The 18,426-nt window shown below is 45.2% G+C and overlaps 1 protein-coding gene across 3 annotated transcripts in view; it reads right to left on the bottom strand.

Moving 5' to 3' along the window:
* Window positions 1–18,426, bottom strand: part of PITPNM2 (phosphatidylinositol transfer protein membrane associated 2) — a 66,991-nt gene that overhangs the window by 23,910 nt on the left and 24,655 nt on the right. For all 3 annotated transcript variants that reach the window (XM_086473904.1, XM_086473906.1, XM_086473905.1), the window contains exons 5-12: window positions 15,352–15,675; window positions 11,892–11,987; window positions 7,759–7,863; window positions 6,806–6,876; window positions 3,319–3,563; window positions 2,640–2,829; window positions 1,471–1,590; window positions 894–1,105 (exon numbers count right to left, since the gene is read on the bottom strand). In XM_086473904.1, the coding sequence (XP_086330030.1) occupies window positions 894–1,105; window positions 1,471–1,590; window positions 2,640–2,829; window positions 3,319–3,563; window positions 6,806–6,876; window positions 7,759–7,863; window positions 11,892–11,987; window positions 15,352–15,675 (1,363 nt within the window). The remainder of the gene's footprint in view (window positions 1–893; window positions 1,106–1,470; window positions 1,591–2,639; window positions 2,830–3,318; window positions 3,564–6,805; window positions 6,877–7,758; window positions 7,864–11,891; window positions 11,988–15,351; window positions 15,676–18,426) is intronic.

The following is an 18,426-nucleotide window of genomic DNA, read 5'->3' as shown; positions in this document are numbered from 1 at the left end:
GCGTCTGGGCTTACAGAAGTAACTCCTGAACGATCAGTGGCAACGGAAAGACTGCTATGAAAATTTCATCAGTTATGTTAACAGACACGTTTCTGAAAGTCCATTTGAAGCAGCTCAGGAATGTGATACTGGGGGCTTCGATAGCAGCAAGTAACAAGTTTGAAACATGACCTTGGTGCAAGGAGCAGCCCTGGCAGGGGACAGATATGATCCCCTGTCCCTGCTCCACACAGGCAACTTGGGTTGCTCTGCCAAATAGTCACACAGATAGAACAATCCTCACGTGGAGTTGAAGGTTGCTCCATGAACCAGCCAACCAGCCAGGGTTCAGGATGTCTCATCTAGAGCATCCTGCCACCATGAAGCAGGATGACAGGAAAGGGCACAATCTCACACTTGAACTAGGCCAAAATTAAAGGATACTTGGCACGTGCCCACCTTTCCCAAGAACAGGACAGCCAACTCAAAATCAGCTTTCAGAGATGCTCTGAAATGAATACAACACTGGATTCCCAGTTCTGCTTCACTGTCTCCCCTCACAGGATTTCTGCACTTGCTTTATGACCTCCGTCCTGCACTGGCAGCACAGCAAAAAAGCAGTTATCTGCCTGCCTTAGCTGGCAAGGAGCACGTTGAAGGGCTTCTTGCCGTTGTAATAGAGATGCAGTGGAGCAGCTGGATTCTCTCACGCCATTCAGCAAGAGAGCTGTTAATTTCTTTTTTTTTTTTTTTTTTTTGCATATACAACAGACTGAAATCTATAGCCCTCTAATGTAAATGAAGCACTTCCCTCTACCTTGCTTATCACAGGATGACAAAGCAACATTCGGGTTTCACAGAAGCACCAAGCTCAGCTCCAGAATATTGCTGGTTCTGTTCCTTCAAAATCTTACCTTGAAAGAAAGGCTTGATGCTGCTTTATCGTGTCCAGTTCATAGGTTGATGAATCACTCCTTTTTCGTGGCAGCTGCTTCTTTGGATCTTCTCCGTTGCTACGGGGAATATCAATGTTGCTCCTGCTGAGGTGTCTGCTGGCTTCCAGATTAGAGCCGCTGGAACAATAGCTGTTGTTCACCGTTATTCCAGGAGACAGCAGGTCGGTATCCTGGGATTTGAAATACACGGATTTAGCACTCTAATAGCTGAATCAGGAATACACCCACATTATAACCTGCTCCTTCCATCCTCCTTTCCCTGTTTACCCCAAGATCCAGTTGAGGACAATACAGCATCTCAGACCAAACCACTTCCTAAGGGTGTGGGTGATGCTTCACACCAGAGGGTGAAGTATCCCTGTTCAGAGCAAAGGCACCCAAATTGAGACACACATGCACCTTAAGACACATGTTTGCCATTGATAAGGAACAGAGTCTTTGTTGTTTCACGAAAAGATCCTTACTAAGAACAGAGGCCATGGAGGCACTGTGGCCAGCTGACCTGTTCCCAGTAGACCCTGGGAGCCAGCATTACCTGGACACTCACAACGCTTCCTCGCCGACTGCTGTTCTGGCTCTCAGACACAGTCTGATTGCTGTAGCATAAGGCATCAAATCCCAGGATTCCTCCAACACAGTCCCCTACCAAGCAGACCTGAAAAAGGCAACAGAAGCAGGGGAGAGAAAAAAAAAAAAAGCCCCTTGACTTCAGTTCAGAGCTGACAGCTAAACGGAGTGCTGGAGTACACGTAGGAAAGCTGCAGTAACAGGATGCCCAGTGCTTTCATCAGTAGAACTATTCAGTCAATGAACATCCACTCTGCAGACTCTCGTTAGCTAACGTAGCTAACGTGTTCTGGCTGTCCCCACCAGCTGCCTGGAGTGAAGTGAAAGCAACACAGAGCACTGATCATGGCACTAACTCCAGCCTCAGAAAACCAATCTTCATTCCCTCCTTGCCAGCTGTCCACGCTACTCCGGGCAAGCTTCCCTGTGCCTGTGCCCCCTGTTTGTACCCTGAGGAGGTAACGCTGTCCTGCCTCCAAGGGTATTCAGCAGATAGGTGCAATAAAGCACTGAGACCCCTGGGTAGGAGAGGGCTGTCTGGGTCCCCGGGCACAGCGCTGGCTGGGAAGAAGCTCAGGGTGGATAAATCACACTACTGCAGTCCAACGTGACAGCTACTCCAATAGCTCAAACCTCATGGGGCTAGAAAGTCACTTTGCCCACAGAGGTGTGAGGCTCAGTCAGGGTCTTTTAGGGGGCACAGCAGCTGCACAGTTTCCAAAAAGAAATTCACTTCTGTGACAGCTCCAGCACGAGCTGCTGAAGGTCCTTGAAAGAGGGGAATGCTTAAACAGCTTTCGTTTGCAATAGGAGCAGAGCTCATGTTTAGTAACAAAGGTAGCATTCCTGATTTGGAAAGGTGTGTCACACTGAAAATTGATTACCTTCACACCTTTGTAGCTTCACTTCTGAGCACAAGTTCAGACCTTGCTTTGAATCCCAAAGGTTTGAGACAGAGCATAAGCAATAATCTCTCTCTCTCTCAAAAGAAAGAAACGGAAGCACAACACTTTCTTATTGCAGCTCAACACTGTCGTGTTTCCATCCCTCCTGAGAGATTAATGGAAGAGAGCTTCAGAAGGAAATTGCTTCACTTGCTCTTCCTTTCATTGTGGCTATAAACAGCCGCTGGCTCACCTGGCCGTTGAATGACATGCCCTCCTGGGATCTGATGAACTCGCTGTAGGCCTGGTTGGCTCTGACGATGACTGCAGCTACCGCTTCTTGGTACTGCGGGGATGATGTTGCTAGCAGAGGGAGTGCAGCAAGGGGAATGTGATCCTGGCTGTTGGACAGGCAGCCTTCGTCATAACTATATGGGCTGAGGCTGGATAGGGCAAGAGATATTGGAAATATTGAGCCTAACACAGAGTGGGGAAAACCATTTGCAGACAGTACAGTCAGTACTGTGGTTCATTAAAAAAAAAGCCTCGAGATAGAAAGGCCATTTATTCCACTGTGAATGGGCAAGAGCTTAATAAATCTTTCCCTCCCATCAAACGTAAATCTTCAAGGACAACATACTTACATTGACAGAACAACCCTCAGACAAGGAATTAAAGCCTTAGTATTTATTGGATTAATTAGAATAAATCAATCTCAGAACTCTTGCTGCATGATTACTGTATTCACTGCAGCTAAGTATGAAATCGAGATTGAATGCCTCGCTAGTATATTAATAAGTGCATTCTCAAAGCGTGGTCAGAGCTTTCAATACTACATGCAGAATATTTCAAGGAAGCAAATAAAAAATCCAAAAAAAAACAAAAGTGAAATTTTATACATGTCTCTTCATGACAAAGTAGCACCAACTTACCTGGACACCAGTGAAAATGCTTCAGAGCAGATGGCTGGGCAAGGGACTAGCCTGATGGCAATGTGGCCAAGAGCAGCTGGGTAATGTACCCTCATCACTGTGTCAAATACTGTCGTGATGGTGTTGACATCCCCTTGCTTAGAGCTCTGGTCACCACTTCCTGAGTCCAGGATGTTCCCTCCATGGAGTACCAAGAGGAGGACATGGATTTTACTTGGCTGCATTAATGGCTGCACTGATTCATCCTGGGTGGGAATGAAAGAGAGCACAGTAGAAAGGCTTATTTTGCAAAGAGATTTTATTTGGTCCAAGTGCATTTTATGCAAATTTCATCACCTTTCCTTCCCCACGGTGCATACAATAAATGCACTATCCACATCAAGTCCAGTCAGGGATGAGGCAAACTACAATCTGCAAAGCAAGGTACTTCCAGCAGAAACTGTATTAGCCATGATGCAAGGCCTTGGCAAGCCCCCATCTAGAAGGCCGAGTTCAGTTTAGGCCATCCACACACAAAGATAATTGCCGTGTGAGAAGGACCAGAAGCACGGAGGCTTTTTGAACAGAGACTGGAAGAGTTCAGCCTGATTTGCTTTGCAAAGCTACCCGAGAATAAAATGCCTGCTGTCAAACACAGTGGACATGAGTAAAGAAAGCTAGGGAGGGAAGTGAGGCACTTAAGTCAAAGGACAGTGTGGGTGTAAGCACAAGAGTCTGAACTGACCCTGAGTAAGTGTAGACTGGAAATCAGATTCCTAAACACAGGAGACAGGAGATTTTAAAATAACACCTGCAGGTTTGTGGGTAAGAAACTAAACTGGCTTCAAGAAGGAATAGGCTTCATGTATGGACATGGGCATTAGAATCACCTCGATATAACCGCTGAGAACCTGACTACTCCTTCCAGGTCTCTTATCTGACACACATGCATGCACAAATGCACACACACAGCCTCAGTGTAACTGACTGTGCTAAGCAGAAGGAATGCTGGAAGTGGAAAAAAAAAAAAAAAGTCATACAATTGTAACCATGTAAAACATAGCAGCAGTAAAGACATCACTTGTGCGTGTTAGGGTGGAAACATAAAGAAATAAAAGAGGACTATGGCTTTCTGTTGGGGTGCTGAGCTCAGCTGCAGCAGTTGACAGTAAAACACATTCAGCAAAATTAACAAATGAGATCAAACAGGTCAGCAAGTGGCAAGTTACTGAGGAAAGAAGCTGTGGAAGAGATCAGTCATTGCAGCTGTTTGCCTGTGACAGAAGTTATAAATAAGACTTCAGATTTGCTTATACTGTTGCAAAAGAGGAACTGAAAAGAAAAAAAAACTTTAGAGACCCTGTGACCCAAGGACGGGCCAACATCACGAACACAGTAAAGGTTTTTGTTTTGGCTGTCCAGGTCATTTGCTTATTATGTTGAATCAATTCGCTGCCTGAACAGACAGGCTGTAGTTTGGGGGAAGGAGTGAATTGTATCTGAACTCCAGAGTGGGTTATCATTAAGCGCCCTGCCAGAACAGCTGTCAGCCCAACCCTGATGCCCCAGGAGCAGGTACCAGAGCATCCATTTGTACTGGTTACATCCTACAACACAATGGAGCAGTAACTATTTTTAACACCTATTCACTACCAGGGCTTTCAGTGTTTGCGGCTCCCACACGGATGATGCAAATCCCCCATCCCAACACCTTTGAGAGAGGTGAAAGTAGGTACTGATCTTTCCTGCTGTGTCTTATCCTTTGTCCTAGCAGAGACTACATTTGAGAACATCCTGGGCAACCTCACCCTGTTGAGGCAGAGAAATCGCCACTGGGAGGGAGTGTGGAAGGGGTAAAGGGCAGCAGGATTTTCTATTTGGCAAATTCTTCTAATTTTAGCATCTTTAGTCACTTGCTGTCCTTTGAGCAGCGACTGAGTCCCTGACAAACCTGTTGGTGGGAGGAAAGCATGCCCAGGCACACATCAGCAACCTAACAACTAGCTTGTATTTTTACCAGACAATGTTAAAGCATGTCTTAATACATGGCCCACCAGAAGTATTAAAATTCACATTGAAGTCTGTAATGAAGATTTTCCAGACCTCCTGCATAAGAATGGCCTTTAATTATTTAGTACCATCACACCGTATTCATGCCTGCTCTTTAAACCTTCCCTGATTCCAGCTTACAGCACCTGCAAAGTGAACTTTTGCCTGGCTGGAGGATGGGAGGAGCACACTCAGCAGCTCAGCACCGCTTTTGCTTTCAGACAAATGTTTTAAGTGCTCATTTGGAGAAAACATGAGTCACCAAGCTCAGATCACCCAGAAGTTTATCAGCAGTCATTCGGAGGCACCTTTCCCTTTCAGTTCATTAACCTCTGCTCTTGAAGGAAGTGGCAAACATCCAAGTAACTGCTGATCTGGTTAGGGGTGGAGGTGGCTATTCAGAACTTGTAAGGTCTGGAGTCTTATAAGACACTTAATTCCTGAACTACCTTTTAGCATTGGAGACTCTTAACCTGAAAAATCACTGCAATGGTAGCTAGGAACTTCATACAATTTCAGTAGACTGCTTGTGAACAACTACAAATAACTGTCTTTCTCATCTCACTTTGAAATCTCTTCTTTTTCTAAAATGAAGGCAGAAACAGGAGGGGGTTGAGTTTGTACAGCCCTCTGAAGAAGAAAATGAGTTCTCCACACCATCCTGAGATCTAAGAAAATTCTTAGGGCTGTGACTTGCTTATCCTGAGGTGGCTAGAGCTCTCAGTCTATTACATAAAAGCCAAACCACCATGAACTTACTGCCTGGCACACAGAGTAATACCAAAACCACACTCATGGTGTTTGATAGACCACGACATAACTTACGCACTCTGCAAGCAGCTACATCATCTCTGCAGCACAGACAGGCACATGCTTTAACGGTAGGATGAGCACAGCCGCTCCAAGAGGCACTGTCTCACTAGGACACTGAACTGCAAAAGCCTGTATATGCCAGGGTGGATGGGTGTGTTATTATTTATTTATTATTTCATCCAGAGCGCTGATAACAGGCTATGCTACAACCTGTTTCCAAACAAGACTCCGAGCAGCTCCAAAGAGCGGGCCACAGCTGAGCTACGTCACTTGGACCACTGCAGCCTGCACCTTGGTGCTGCAGTAATGTGGCTCTCCTGTTCCCACGTCCATGCCAGCTCATTCTGCTCCCCTGCATTAGCAGGATAGTTCTAACCATCAGTGCCTCACGTTGCAGTTATCCCCATAGGATTAGTACTTTTTTCCAGCCAGACACCCGACACCACCTTCAAACTACAGAGCATTTTCTACACGATGTTCAGGTGAAATAATCCCTTAAAACCTAGCCATGAAGTACACAGCATGCCGGTGAGGCTCAGGACTACACACCAAGACAAGACAGCACTCACAGCAAAGGGAGCTGTTTACCCCACACGGACATATTCCAGCAACAAGGGATCTCATTACAAGAAACCGAAGCGCTTACTTCAATGATGCTGAGCCTCTCCACACTGGAGCCAACGTGGTACTCTGCAGATGTCTCGTGATACAAGTCACCTGGAAGCAGAGGTTTAAATGTCAGCGCTGCAAGGTGCTATTTGGCAAAGACACGCTTCCATAAAGACACTGTTTGAGCCAATGCCTCTCAGCCTCTTCTGCCTCACATCTCCTTAATTATTTCATCAGATTGCCCTCTCCCTCCCTCCCGCCTCCTTCCACCTGAGAAGCCTGGGCAACGCTGGGTCACTTATTTTCCAGCAATTTCTCACAACCTCGGTAAGTGCTGAGGACATTAGTGAGCTCTTCTCTCATTACAGTGGTCCAGTGTCATTGCCTTGTTAAGGACGGCAACAATGGGAAATCCCTGCGCAACTGGCAGAAAAGATTGGTTTGAGGGAAAATAAAAGGAATTGCTTGAACTATGCTGGGGGAGCAGAGAGAGAGTTCATACGTCTGTGCCTACACAGACCGACTTTGTACCAGAAAGCTTAAGTGTCATCTTCCACCGTGCTGCTACATGAATTGATCTGGCTGAGGAGCTAGTTTCCTTTCAAAATTTCATAATGATGAGCAGAAAATAAAAGCAAGGCAGATACAGACAAGAACAAAGGATGGAGCAAGAGCAAAGAAGAGGCAGGAGAAATTCAAGTCATTCAAGATGGAGCTGGAACATTTAATCATTATACGAGAGAATCCTGGCTGTTGCACAAAGGAGCCTAACCAACGCAGAAAACAGAAGAGAATCAAGAGTTATCCCAGCTCCCACCGGGCTATTCTTTTTTGGCAGCACTGGGCAGCCATTTTTATGCTCTGTCCGAGTTTCTCATTTTATGAGATGAGGATAACAAGTTTTACCTTTTTTCAGAATGTGGCTGTAACAATTGCCTGGAAATACTGTAATATATCACACACAGTTTTTACTTAAAAAAAAAAAATTACCCTGGACATCATCACACTCGGGGGTTTCAATTTTATCCATCAGATCATTGGAACTCCATTTGGTTATTTCTTTCGGGAACATTTCTTCATTGTCAGACAAGTCCTCTTTAAAAAACAGATTTTTTTGAGAGTCACACACACACAAATATGTATATAGACAACAGCACAGAACAGAATTTTAAATAAAAGTAAGGCCCCATAACTCTATGTAACCTTATATACATTTGGATGGCTTAAGTCACAGTAAAACATGATACTTTACCAGCTTTTGTAATATAGAAAGCAAAGCACCTTTTGAAAAGTAAACCAAGTGTTTTAGTTATATGTTTTTAACGAGCAAAACTCCTAAAGCGTGAAAAAGAAAAAAGCTTAGATTTTTAATGTTACCATTTCAGGTACCAAATTTGACGTTTTTCTTGCCATACTTTCTGATGATGCTAAAGCAGCCAGTATAGGAGAGGACAAAGCAACGTTTGCTGCTGGGATCCTCCCAGATCTGTTTGAAAGCTGTGGGACGTCTTTGGGGAAAGCAGTGACAAGGATCACTATTGTTAATAGGACCGAATACCTAAAAAGGCATGAGTAATAAAGGAACCGTGAACTCCCTAGGCTATCTTTAGCCTGATTTCCTCAGGAGATGAGACTTGTTTGATCACACTGAATGCATGTGTCTGCCATTTCCCTCCTACCTCAGGATATTCTGAATCCCCTGGATCAGTTCAGCTACAGTTGATAAAGAATAAGGGTCCCCAAAACACTATGTTCCTAGAAATTCAATTAAAAGGAAGAGACATATAAAGGAGAGACCCTATAGAACACTCCACAGTAGTACCCAAACATAAGAAAGATTAATAGCCTTGCTCTCTAGCAGACAACAGAGCAGTCATGCCAGGTTAGGGGAGAAAGGAGGGCTGTCAGGGAGGTGACACTGGAAGGCAGGCTTGTGCTTTTACCCACACGACATGCTGCTGGGCTGCAGAGCCCTAATTCATTGCAGTGAAAGCCTGACAGGGGCAGGAGTCCAGCCTCACCTATCCACGGGTCTTTGCTGGTACCTCCACATGGAAACAAGCAGCTGAGCCCTGCGGAGGTATCACTAAACAGGCCATTAGCAGCTGTAGCACTGGAAGAATTCATCCCAGTGCCCCCACTGGACACCTCACACACCCCCACGCCTGCTGGCCTGGGCCAGGTTATCCGACACGTGTGGACTTCCCCCACAAGAGGCCGAGCTCGCTTTCAGCCCAAGCCTGAACACAAGGCGGCCAGTCTGGAGCTGACAAAGGACTCACAAAATTGTTTATGTCCAACAAGAAGTCCTCTGAGACAGCAGCAGCCCGATGGCTCCTTTATCGGGTGAGAGCACGGACCCAGCACGAGCTGGGCAGGGCACCATGCAGCCTCCGCGATTCGTGCTTAATCCTGGCAGGTTCCTGGGAGGGAAACAGAGCCCTGGAGCTCCCACTGGAACCCATGGGAAACCTAACGACAGCAGTGCAAGGCTTACAAAGATGCCTTTGGCATGGGTTGCTGGTTTGGTTTTTTTTTTGATTGGTTGGTTGGTTTTTTTCCTCCTTTCTCTGTTCTTTTTTTCCATTGGGGATGTATCTTTTACTGTTACAAAGGTTAAGTGCTTTCTAATTTATTTATTGCTCTGAGCTTAGTATTTCTTTCCTGAAAATTTTGGGCTTGTAAATTTAATAGAGAGTTATAAACAAAATAACAACGGCCGTAATTACAGATGTCTTGAAGATTTAAAAGCTGTAATCTTCAGAGTCCCAGACTAGGATTCCCCCTTTCTCGCTCCTGTACAGTTACTAAGAAAATAATTAGTTGGAAGAACCCTAGGATGGGGAACAAAAAGATTATGAAATATATTCATCTTTTCAGCAAATCTGAGCAATAGCTTAAAAAAAAAAAAAGAATTAAAGGGACTAAGTGCAGAGTCAAGCAAAGACCAATTATTTTTAGAGTTTCTATTTACACTTCTACTATAAAAAGAGAGGAACCTGGTAACCTTGCATCAGCATGCCATTTCCTTTTTCAGCTATGGAAAAAATTTGAGTAAGTCCCCAGTTCCCTGCACAAGGGAGTGCTGAGCTACCTGCTCAGAGCAAGTGGAAAGCACAAGCGTGCAACACACATGCTGGCAGAGAATTAAGAGGAAGATTGCACTCAAAGCTCTTCCAGCAACTTAATCTAAATATTAAACTTATTTCCTTGAGAGGTTTAATTACAGCCCTTATTGCTGCTCAAGTGATCATTGAACGGGATATTACTCCCATTATTAGCATTTATTACAGGATAGATATTAGATATTACTGTATTTGTCACTATCTTTACCAGAGTATGCCAGTGAACGAGGATGAGTGGGAAGCCGGCGACAAGAAATCTTCTCAGGCTCAGGTTACGCCCACTGCACTGCGAGGAAATGTGTGTGTATATATGGGAAGCACTTCTGAGGAACTCTGCTTGGTGTTGACTCACATCCTGATCTGTGCCAGTTCCCATGGTACCAACCCCGCAAGCCTCCCCGGCAGGATGAGCTGCAAGCGGTGCTTCATCCCTGCTCACAGACCCGGAGCTGGGACATGTCAGCTGCGGGCCAAGGGGCAAGGAGAGGTCCCTCCCGAGGAGAGGGTGGGGTTGAACAGCACACACATCAAGGCTTCAACTCTTAAGCCAAAATCCCATCGGACTAGGCAGGCTTTTCTTACCCAACTGTGCAACATGCGAAGGACAATCTGTACATAAATGGAGACATGCAGCGTGCTAGCAGAAGAGGAGCTGCTTCTTCCGTTAGCAAGCTCCTAGAAGTATTGTGAGAGAGGTGCTGATACCAACTGTGGCACAAGGCTCATTTTTGTTAATTCTCCTTCCTAGGCCTGTTAGGAGCATGTCAAGGATTCCCTGGGGGCCTGGATCCCAGGCAGAGCTGTCTCTATCTCAATTTTATTACTAATTAAAAGGGCAAAAAAGAGGGTGGATAGCAATGATGCCGTTTTGATGACTCCCTCTTCTTTTCTTGTGTGTATATTGCTACAATAAATCCCGTACAAAGTTTTTGTAGATGCTACATAAGTTAGTAGAGACACAAACTAAGTTGGCCCTTCTCCTTCCAGGCAAGGGACACATTCATCCCCTGACTCGCACGCATCCAGGCCATTCAAGCTGCTACTGTGCAAGTCACTACTCTACACCCCAGAATTGGAGATGTATGCCAAAATATGTGATGCGAGAACTCTTCTGGAACACAATACTATCAGGTTTTTGAGACTGAACTTTAGGCGAACATCAGTGAAATCCTGCTTTACAAAACCGGGGCGTCATCATCTAATAACTGCATTTCACAGAAAGGTCACCAACTTCATCAGCACACGTTACACATCTAACTTAGATTAGCATTACAAGCCGAGAGAAGAGTCCATCTGTTGTCAGTAGAGACGGAGCCCTTCAGGCTTAAATACGCACTAAGTACAACACATAAAACGAGTGCAGTGGAACAAAGCTTCTTCACACACACATGCACAGAGAAGAAAAAAAAAAACCAACACAGCTTTCTCCTGATACATGTAGTCAAAATTACTTTGGGAATTCTGGAATCAACACTGACTGATTTTGGCACCTGAAGTATGTTGCTGCATTGACTACTATATTTCTTGGAACACAAGAATAAGGAGTTAATAAAGGCAAACGTGGGTCTCTTTGTGCCAAGACAGGACAATTAATCATACCTCCTACTGATCAAAAAATAAATTAGAAAAATAATCAGTCATACTGAATCAGAATCATTAGGACACATCCACAGTCCAGTTAGCACTGCTGAATTTTACCCACACTCATTTGCACCAAAAAAAATATAGCTCCAAAGGTTAAGGCTGTTCAAAGTCCCTTCAAATAGATCACTCTGAATCTGAAATGTTGCTGCATTAAATATAAGAGTCTGCTGGGTGATGCTGGGGATGCCTGAAGAAGCTGCACTGATACTGCACCTATCTTTGTTAGAAAGGAAAAGACTTCAAACAAAGCAAAAAAGTCTCACTTCCTTCCCCGCTCACCCCCACCCTCATGCCTTCCGTTCTCTTACCCCACCATTTCAGGAAACAAGTAACAGTGATTTAGGGTCCACATACCATGTGCATCAAAGAATTCATCATCTGAGCTGTCATCTGAATCTCTAGCAATGCTCTGCATCCTCCACTCGGAGATACTATGGCGAGAGGGGCTTGCTGGAAAAAACAAAAAAGCCTTATGCGATACGCTACATCGAGAAGACTGAGAGTTCCCAACATGATCTTTGCTGGAGGAAGAGTCGTGTGTTCTCTATGAAAATTCACTGCTGCAATATTAAAAAACACAAAACCCCGATGATGCTGGTGTGATGTCAGTGTGCCGCTTTACAGATCTTGTTTGTTTACTGTTGTTCGAACCTGCCAGCAAGATGCTACATTAAAGCAAGCTGTTTGTATCACTCTCATGCTATTTTGAATGGCAGCTATTTATAATTGTTAGTAGGACGTGCAAAATCAGCTGGGTTTTAAAGTTTGCAATTAGGAAGGAAGCAGGCTGATTGGAAGCCTTCTTCGTGCCTCTAATCAGCACACAGACCATGCCTCTGCTTCGCTAACTTTCGGGTGGGTAGCTAAGCAGAGCAGCCTGAATAGAAATAATCTGTTTTCTGGAAGGAAATTGCTTCCACACAAATTGGATTAGAGATCTATTTAAACTTTAAACTTGAATGATTTAAACAACATGCTATCCAACTACTTCGTAGAGAGCTGTCGGAGCAGCTGTCCTGAGAGAGCGAGGAGAAAACCCAACGGTCCATTCGGTTCTGTTTGCCCTCCTGTTCTTACACCTACCTGCTCCCTTTCATTTTCCCCTCCAGAGCTCCCTGTGCTAAACATAAACATATTACATCTTTTTTTTTTTTTTTTTTTTTTTCAGATATAATTTAGCAATGATCCAGCCTGAACTCCTCTTGGCTGAACTTGTTACAGAACAGCCGTCGGCTGAAGGGAGCAGTTCCCAGAGAACAACGAGAGAGAGGGTTTCTCCCCTCTTTCAGATGGCTCTTGCACGTCACAGAGCGCACACAAAGCGCTCGCGGCAGCCACCTAACCTAACACAGCAAAAACCTGAGGAGACTGACAAATTCTCATTTAGCATATACAAAGACGCTGAAAGGCTCTGGTTACTGTGACAGCTGCGTGAGCCGTTTCAGGCTATTGTTGTAATGCTGTTAAATATACAACTAAAATTCTTCTAATTTCACTACCCGGTGGTGACATGGAAAGAGGACAGAGCCCCTGTGCAGAGTCATCTAATTGCAGCTCAGCATTGGCTCAGCAGCCCCCAACTACCCCACCGCCCACCCCTTAGGGAGCAGCAAGCAAGGAGGCTGGCAGAGCAGAGCTAATTCACGCTGGAGTGACGTCAAGGCATAATAGTTGCTAAAAATAGAGCATATAATAACATATGGGAGGGCGACAAGGGTCCTGCTGTCACCAGAGGTCTCGCCTGGATGGTATAGAAAGGATCGGAATCTACTGGAGAACAGGCGTCGCTTTTTTCAGCTGGAGGTAGTGGTATGTCGAGACAGCCCTCCTTGCTTCCATAAGTTAATATGCTGCCAGCATGAAGAAGGATTAAAATATCTGCATGACGTACTTCCCAGCACATCACAATTCATTCCTTTCATTACTTTTTCTTGTAAAAGCTGAGATATTCTGCAGTTTAAAAGAAATTCAGGCTTTGCTACCAGTGAAAACCTTCAAGTGAAATCCTAAGAGGTCTGAAAACTACAGCTTCCAATGAACATGTCAGCAGTGGAAGACGGGGTTCATAACAAAAAGAACAACGAGAGACAGGCACATCAATATAAAATCCTGGTGCAAGCAAAGTAGCCAGCATTTTTAGCTTTATACCACGATTTATGAAGCATCTGATAGGTTCTTCCCTGGGGCTCACTCCAGTGAGTCATCGCAAGGTAAAACTACTGCTTCTCTCTCATTCAGCCCGTGATGAAATCAGTGATGGAGTGGTAAATAAAAATGGAGACGCAACTCACAATATTTAGTGCATATGGGAGATGGAGAAGCTTTGCTCAGCCAGATGTCCCCTTCCACCATCAGTGGAAGAAATGCTGCCCCTTGGGGTTTTCAGAAAAATCAAGATTTTTTTGCCCTCTTGCTGTGAGAGCTATTACCCTGCTATCAGCTGCGCTTGACTAAAAGGCGAGGGAATTGCTGAAGGTCCAAGCCTTCTGTCTGTAACTCACTGGGGATTCACCCCTTTGTACAGAATGGTGTGAGGAAGGGAAGAGTTTAACACAGGAAAAAAAAAAAAAAAAAAAAAAAGGTGACTGCCTAGGGAGAGGTGAATGACGAAATTCAGGACTCAAAGCTGAGTTCTTACAGGGCACCCATGGGGGGCCTTTAACAGCAAAATCCTGAAAGCTTCCAGAATAGAATTTAAAAGGGAGCATAAACACGATCCATGATCCCACCTCATCCCAAGCCACGAGGTTTGGTCCCCCAACAGCTACTGCACATCATCACCAGTGGAAGGCAGCAGCCCCCACCCACTTTTTTGGGGGGTACCTGCCTTGATCTCCCCTGTAGCTGATAGGGGTGCCTTGCTGGGTGAGCTATACTGCGGCACCCATGGAGCCAAACACCCACTTTCCAAACGAATGGCACGTAGCAGCATATGGCCACGGAGCAGGGGCTGCAGCTGCCTGCCTGCTGCAGCTACCTCCTGGAAAACAAGAGGCACTTAACAGCGACCCACAGCTGGGCCAGTTGTGTGCCAATGCAGACAAGCAGACATCCAGAAAGGGGATGCTGCTGAAGGACCATAAAAGCTACCAGCAGCTCTTGGGTAACAAGGACTGTCTCTCTGTGCTGCTGCTTGTCGTCTTCTGAGACCCAATGCTGCTAGCTAGCTGCTGGCTGCTCTTCTACCATTTTTTCATAGCTTCTCTGCTTCTGAGATTGGCAATTCTGCCATGCGCCACTGAGTCACACTTGTGGGATGACTAGAAACACTCCTAAACCTGTAACAGGCCACCTGAGAAGACTGAGCCTGCAACACCAGCAGAGAAGGCCTCTGAGTTAAAAGGACTCACAGGAGAAACGTGCTTTGTTCCAAAGGTGTCAGCCACAAGGAGACATGGTCCTGCTTCCCAAAAGCCCAACCTCCCAAAAGCCCAACCTCCCAAAAGCCCAACCTCCCAAAAGCCCAACCTCCCAAAAGCCCAACCTCCCAAAAGCCCAACCTCCCAAAAGCCCAACCTCCCAAAAGCCCAACCTCCCAAAAGCCCAACCTCCCAAAAGCCCAACCTCCCAAAAGCCCAACCTCCCAAAAGCCCAACCTCCCAAAAGCCCAACCTCCCAAAAGCCCAACCTCCCAAAAGCCCAACCTCCCAAAAGCCCAACCTCCCAAAAGCCCAACCTCCCAAAAGCCCAACCTCCCAAAAGCCCAACCTCCCAAAAGCCCAACCTCCCAAAAGCCCAACCTCCCAAAAGCCCAACCTCCCAAAAGCCCAACCTCTATGCAGTTCAGAAGAGCAAGTCATCATCAGCATCTTACCTCCCCTCTTCGAGGATCTTGAGGACTTGGAAGAGGTGGACCACTGCTTGGTGAGCGATCTCCCAGAGGCTGTTTCGCTGTCACCAGTGGCATCCTCTGTGTCAACAGGTGAAACTGTGTTGGCTTCAACATCCTTCTCACCAGGAGTGTCTTTGACTCCGTGCTGCTCAGTATCATTTTCACTGCAGAACTGGGCCATCTTCTGAGCCAGCATCAACTGTGCCTCCTTCTCCAGCTGCCGGATATCCTCAATGGTTAGCCCATACCATTCGTCCTGCCAGCACCAAGCCTGTCGATGGGCACGAACCATGACCTTCCGCAAGCCTGCAAAGCCAAAATGCCCCTGTCACCAGTGCTACAAACCGCAGGAATCAATGCATTCCCTTCCCCAAAACCTCAAGACACCACAGCAAGGATACTACAGTGGCATCAAAAACACAATGCTATAAGCTGCAGTCAAGGACCTTCGCATAGCAAGCATCAGGATAGCAAATCAGCCACTTCATGTACTTTATCTCCTCGATTCTTGCTAACCAATCGTGCACCGAAAAATTATCCAGTCTTCTGCAACTGTTTTTAACTTGGGAAGGGATTTTCTAATTCTGGATGGAGGACTTTGTTCTGTGACTCCCTGCTTCACCAAAGAGAAGTCACGCACAGACCACAATTGCAACTCCCATGAAGTTCTGGGAAGTTGTAACATTTGGATCTGGCCTTCAAAGTGCAGTATGTTCCCAGAATTTAAAAAATAAATAAATAAATAAATAAAAAACTCAACAAAACCCACTGATTTTCTTTTTTTTTTATCCAGGACATTTTCAGGTGGTTCCTTGATGAACACTACATAGCCCACCACAACTGTTACATGACAGGAGCACATCCCATGTGAGCAGTGCTAAGACTAAAACCTCTCCTTTCCTCGGAAACCTGATTTGTGCACCTGGTTTTATATTTCAGCAAAACAGCACCACAAATATGAGCTTCTGAGATAATGGGATGGGAAGCAAAATAAGGGAGGGAATAAAGATGCTTTATTTTGCAGATACCATCTGTCTTCTGCTGCATGAGAAAAATGAAGTGAGTAAAGCCAATTTAAAATACTTCAATATATCACATATCTGAAAGGAATAACTGACTCAATATCAACACATAATGCTCTGGACCAGGCAACAAAAGCGATCCTCCAAGACTTAAACTTGTTGGCGAATATCATCATACCACTGAGATTTTTAAAACAACATAGTCACTCAGGATTTTCAAACAATATTATTGCTTAAAAGCTCACAACAGGTCAAACCTCCAAACTGCTATTTATTACTGATGGGAGCGCACAGCAGTAATGGGGCTTTTAAAAGCTTCTATAAATACTGACAAACTAATCCCCAGGAGCCTTTCTGGAGGGTAAAAAAAAAATAAAATAAAAAAAAAATCAATGAATATTGGCCCCCCCTTAATTACTGCGAAACTGAGGCAGAGACAGGTTGAAGGACATGCCAAAAGCAGCAATGGGAACTGTCGTCAGTGGGATTATAGATCCACAGTCCTCCATGGCTAAGCCTGGAGCAGAAACATACTGTGCCAAAAAGCTGGCAGGCAGGGTAGCCGTCCTCTCACTCTAATGCAGACCCTGACCAAAGACCACAGGCCACACCACCACCACCACCACTATTAAAAGATAGAGAGCACTCAACAGGCTACATGAAAATCACTTAGGTTTTGGGAACTGCAGCTCCAGCTCTCTAAGCAGCACCAAGAGGAAAGTGGACCCTCATTAGCCACCCTCTATTTCCAGGAGCACACTAAAGCTGGATGGTCCCACTGGGTACAGGATTCCTAAGGTGTTTCCAGCAACACGTGCTTCACTGTTGTACAGAAAATCTTAGATCTCACTACTGTCACAGTTTCTATGATGTTCAGCCTAAATATCCCTTTTGTTTTCAGCAATCACTTGTTTGTTTTTTTAAACATACAAAAAGCTTATTTTTATATGTTTATTTCCTTCCAGGTCTGGGCACTTTATTGTATATTCTGCTCTTTGGTTAGTTCTTAATGCCACCAGCCACCACAAGTCAACCTATCAGGAGGAAATAGCCATCGAGATCAGCAGCTAATGCGATGGGCCAGCTCAACCTGAACTTCCATTTGCACAGTAAGATTAAATTTATCAATATTTTATGCATTTCTCTGCCTGACTTTCAGAAGGGAGCTCCATGTTAGGAGAGGCAAGTTTGAGCCAGCAGCCTGTGACCTTCTAGGGGCAGAACAAAGGGCCTCTGCAACTTAATTCTGTTCAACCTTAGTCAAAATTCAGTGTTATTTCCCCCACCAGATTACTTTTTGCAGGACTACATGAGAATGTTTTAGCCTGTTCACCTCCCGTTATGACTGACAATCAGCAGAGCTCTAAAACAAAGATTAAACTCCTATCATGTCCACACTGAAAGCCAAGAAAATGCCTTCCTTGCCATAATTCAGTCCCCAACACCACAATGTCCTTTCGACTTCCACGTGCACAATGTCCTCTTCTACCTTGTTTGAAAAACCTTGAAAACAGATTGTGACCAGACACAGAAGTGAACGGCCCCCTCGCTCTCATCCCAAGGCTTCCTCCATTCCAGGGCTCAGCAGCCTCTGTTCATGCTCCTTGATCCAGCCTTGATGTATCAACGCACCAACTCCTCAGAAATTCTCTGTGTAAAGGCACAGATGCCACCAACTGCATATCTTTGTTTTAATGGACTAACATCATAGGGAACACGAAAACCACTTGGGGGTGAAAAAAACCCAAAAAAACCAAAAAACAAAAAATAGGCTCCTGAAGTTCCCCTCTGCCTTCTTTTACTTCATCTTTTTAGATCACAAAAATCGCCTGTATTCCCTATCGCCAACCCACAGACCTCCCCATCGGCGCTGCTCACATCACTTTGATTAGACATCCCAAATCACCCTTCCTTAAAGCCTTGTTCTTTTGAAAACAGGATGGCATTACAGGGCTTCATGGCTGTTGGGCCTCTGTCACCCCAGATCAGTTACAAAGTCAAAAAGACTGGGACTATTTTCCTAGCCTCTGGCCTT

This window comes from Leptosomus discolor, chromosome 16 (genome assembly GCF_034619465.1).
Source record: "Leptosomus discolor isolate bLepDis1 chromosome 16, bLepDis1.hap2, whole genome shotgun sequence".
NCBI classification, from domain to species: domain Eukaryota; kingdom Metazoa; phylum Chordata; class Aves; order Leptosomiformes; family Leptosomidae; genus Leptosomus; species Leptosomus discolor.
This window is presented reverse-complemented; position numbering and strand designations above follow the sequence as displayed.